Source organism: Ammodytes marinus (genome assembly GCF_949987685.1).
Source record: "Ammodytes marinus genome assembly, chromosome: 23".
In the NCBI taxonomy this organism is placed as follows: Eukaryota; Metazoa; Chordata; class Actinopteri; order Uranoscopiformes; family Ammodytidae; genus Ammodytes; species Ammodytes marinus.
The window spans coordinates 16,152,682-16,155,005 of record NC_137227.1 but is presented as its reverse complement, the minus strand read 5'-3'; the positions used below and the strand labels follow the sequence as shown (position 1 = coordinate 16,155,005).

At 41.6% G+C, this 2,324-nt stretch overlaps 1 protein-coding gene across 1 annotated transcript in view; it reads left to right on the top strand.

The window, feature by feature from the left end:
- Positions 1–386: 386 nt before the first annotated feature.
- Positions 387–2,324, top strand: part of gc2 (guanylyl cyclase 2) — a gene marked incomplete at both ends in the record, with an annotated part of 16,865 nt that continues 14,927 nt past the window's right edge. Inside the window, 3 exons of the mRNA XM_080052502.1 lie at positions 387–430; positions 1,111–1,318; positions 1,892–2,020. Of these exons, the coding sequence (XP_079908628.1) occupies positions 387–430; positions 1,111–1,318; positions 1,892–2,020 (381 nt within the window). The remainder of the gene's footprint in view (positions 431–1,110; positions 1,319–1,891; positions 2,021–2,324) is intronic.

Sequence of the window (2,324 nt, the reverse complement as noted above, 5' to 3'; positions counted from 1 at the left end):
AGAAGGAGGAGTTCACAATGTCTAGTTACACTGTAGCCTATTAATAACAATGATTATGAACCATCATCATTTTCTCTTCGCCTCGGTCGGTGCGGCTTATGGTCTGATTGGATTTAATATAATCTGACAGGTCACACACACACACACACACACACACACACACACACACACACACACACACACACACACACACACACACACACACACACACACAAGCTATAAGCCCTCTTGAGTCACATGTACTGTAGAACTTTGTATCCTCATAAGCAGTGACACTCGGATGGCACAGGAGTAATTACAAGATGTTTTTATTGTTTAATTTTTTCACGACTTTTCAGACGTTTCGGATTTAAACTCAACGGGAAGTGATGTCACGATCAGTTGCCATGGATATTTGGTGCCGAAAAACGACCTGTCCAATCAATGAACGGTATGAAATATTTGAATGGACACAATTTAAGTAAGTATACAGGCAAAAAATAAGACAAGGATATATGCACGAAGGGAATGAAATAACAGCTTTACTAAGGAAATACAAACAGCATACAGACATTGTTGGTCGCCTTTGCGTTGTTAAGTGACTTTAAAGACCTACCTTACCGGTGGGAATATGAAGGTGTATTGAACTCTGAGATCCTATGTAGTATAAATGTGCACATTTTTTAGAAATCGGTTCATCCTAGCCTGAGAAAAGGCAGAAAGAGTGTTTTATGGTCTCACTGTTTAACCGTTACTTTTCCCATGTGTTACGTCACGCATGGTAAAATGTAGGGTCAGGATTAACAGTACAGCTGGGCCGAGGGAAGACTGAGGGAAGACTGAGGGAAGAAAAACCTCATTCATTATATTATAATAGCGATTTTATAATGATATAACGCTGGTTCCGTATGGGTGAAGTATTCCTTTAAGTTCTTAAAAAGCTTTATAAAAGTGTTATATATTAGTAAAATGATTACTATTATTATTATGTGAGTGGGTGAGTGAGTGTGTGTGTGTGTGTGTGTGTGTGTGTGTGTGTGTGTGTGTGTGTGTGTGTGTGTGTGTGTGTGTCTGTGTCTGTGTCTGTGTGTGTATAAATAAAGTTACCTTACTTTATCTTATATCTTTCAGGTTGCTCCTGGTTCTCCTGACCCTCTTCTCCTCCGTGCCGTGCCCAGGGAAGGCAGCCTGGTTTCGGGTCGGGGTGGTGGGACCGTGGGGGTGTGATCCACTCTTTGCCAAAGCCCTTCCCAGTGTCGCGGCGCAGCTAGCAGTCAACCGCATCAACAGGGATCCAGCGCTAGCCTACGCTGCTACGTTTGACTTCACTGTACTGCAGGTAGGAGCGTGGTTTAGTTTGAAAGTTTCAGTTTTATTTCAAGATAAACAAGATTAAAATAGCCAAAAAGATGCTCATAGACACAAAGACACATAGACAGAGGTAAATGCACGGGTTGGACAAATGAAATCCTAGAGGGCTTTAAAATACAATGAAGTAAGGTAGAGAAATAAAGTGTACTAAAAAGAAAAAGACAACAAAAAAAACAGGAGGATCCCGAAATTTTTATCCAATCACAAGAGAGAACGCTACAAACCGACACCGTCTCACTCATGGTCTCACTGCCGGTGCACGCCAGAGCGACAGATGGGTGAATGTTTATGCGCCTACAATGGCGGAGCAGGTAAAAATCCTTCCCAATGTCTGTTTTGATGGTTTTTATCATGTTTTATCACACTTACTTATCTGAGATGATGCTAGATAACTCGCTGCTTGAAGACCGCAGTGCATTAATGTGGTGACGTAGGGACGAGGGAGGGGACTGCTAACTACAGTAACTGACAGGAAGTTAGCTAAAAGAACCATTCCGCTTACAGCACCTTTAATGTATGGCTGGATTGTAACCCTTCTCAGGAGCCATGTGAGACGTCCAGGGGTCTTGAGGCGTTTTTGGGTTTCCACTCTATGGCCTCTGCGTACATCGGACCAGCCAACCCGGGATACTGTGATGCTGCCTCCATGCTCAGCAAAGACTGGAACAAGGTAGGGCTGCATTCCAATACTTAAGACTTTCTACTATTTAGTATGGTAACAAAAAAAAAAGATTTAGGATGTCCCGATTCTTGTGGTCAGATTTAGTATGCTTGAAAATAAAATAAAACAAAAATACTGATGTTTTTTTTATTTATTATTATTATTTATTTGTTTAGGTAGGTCTAGTTTCTGTGAATGGGGTGACTTTTTTTGGTTTGTGTGCACACACATGCCTTAAAGTTATATTGCGTAACTTCTGTCGCCCCCAAAGTAGGGCTGTGTTCCAATCCCCATACTTCCTGCTATTTAGTAT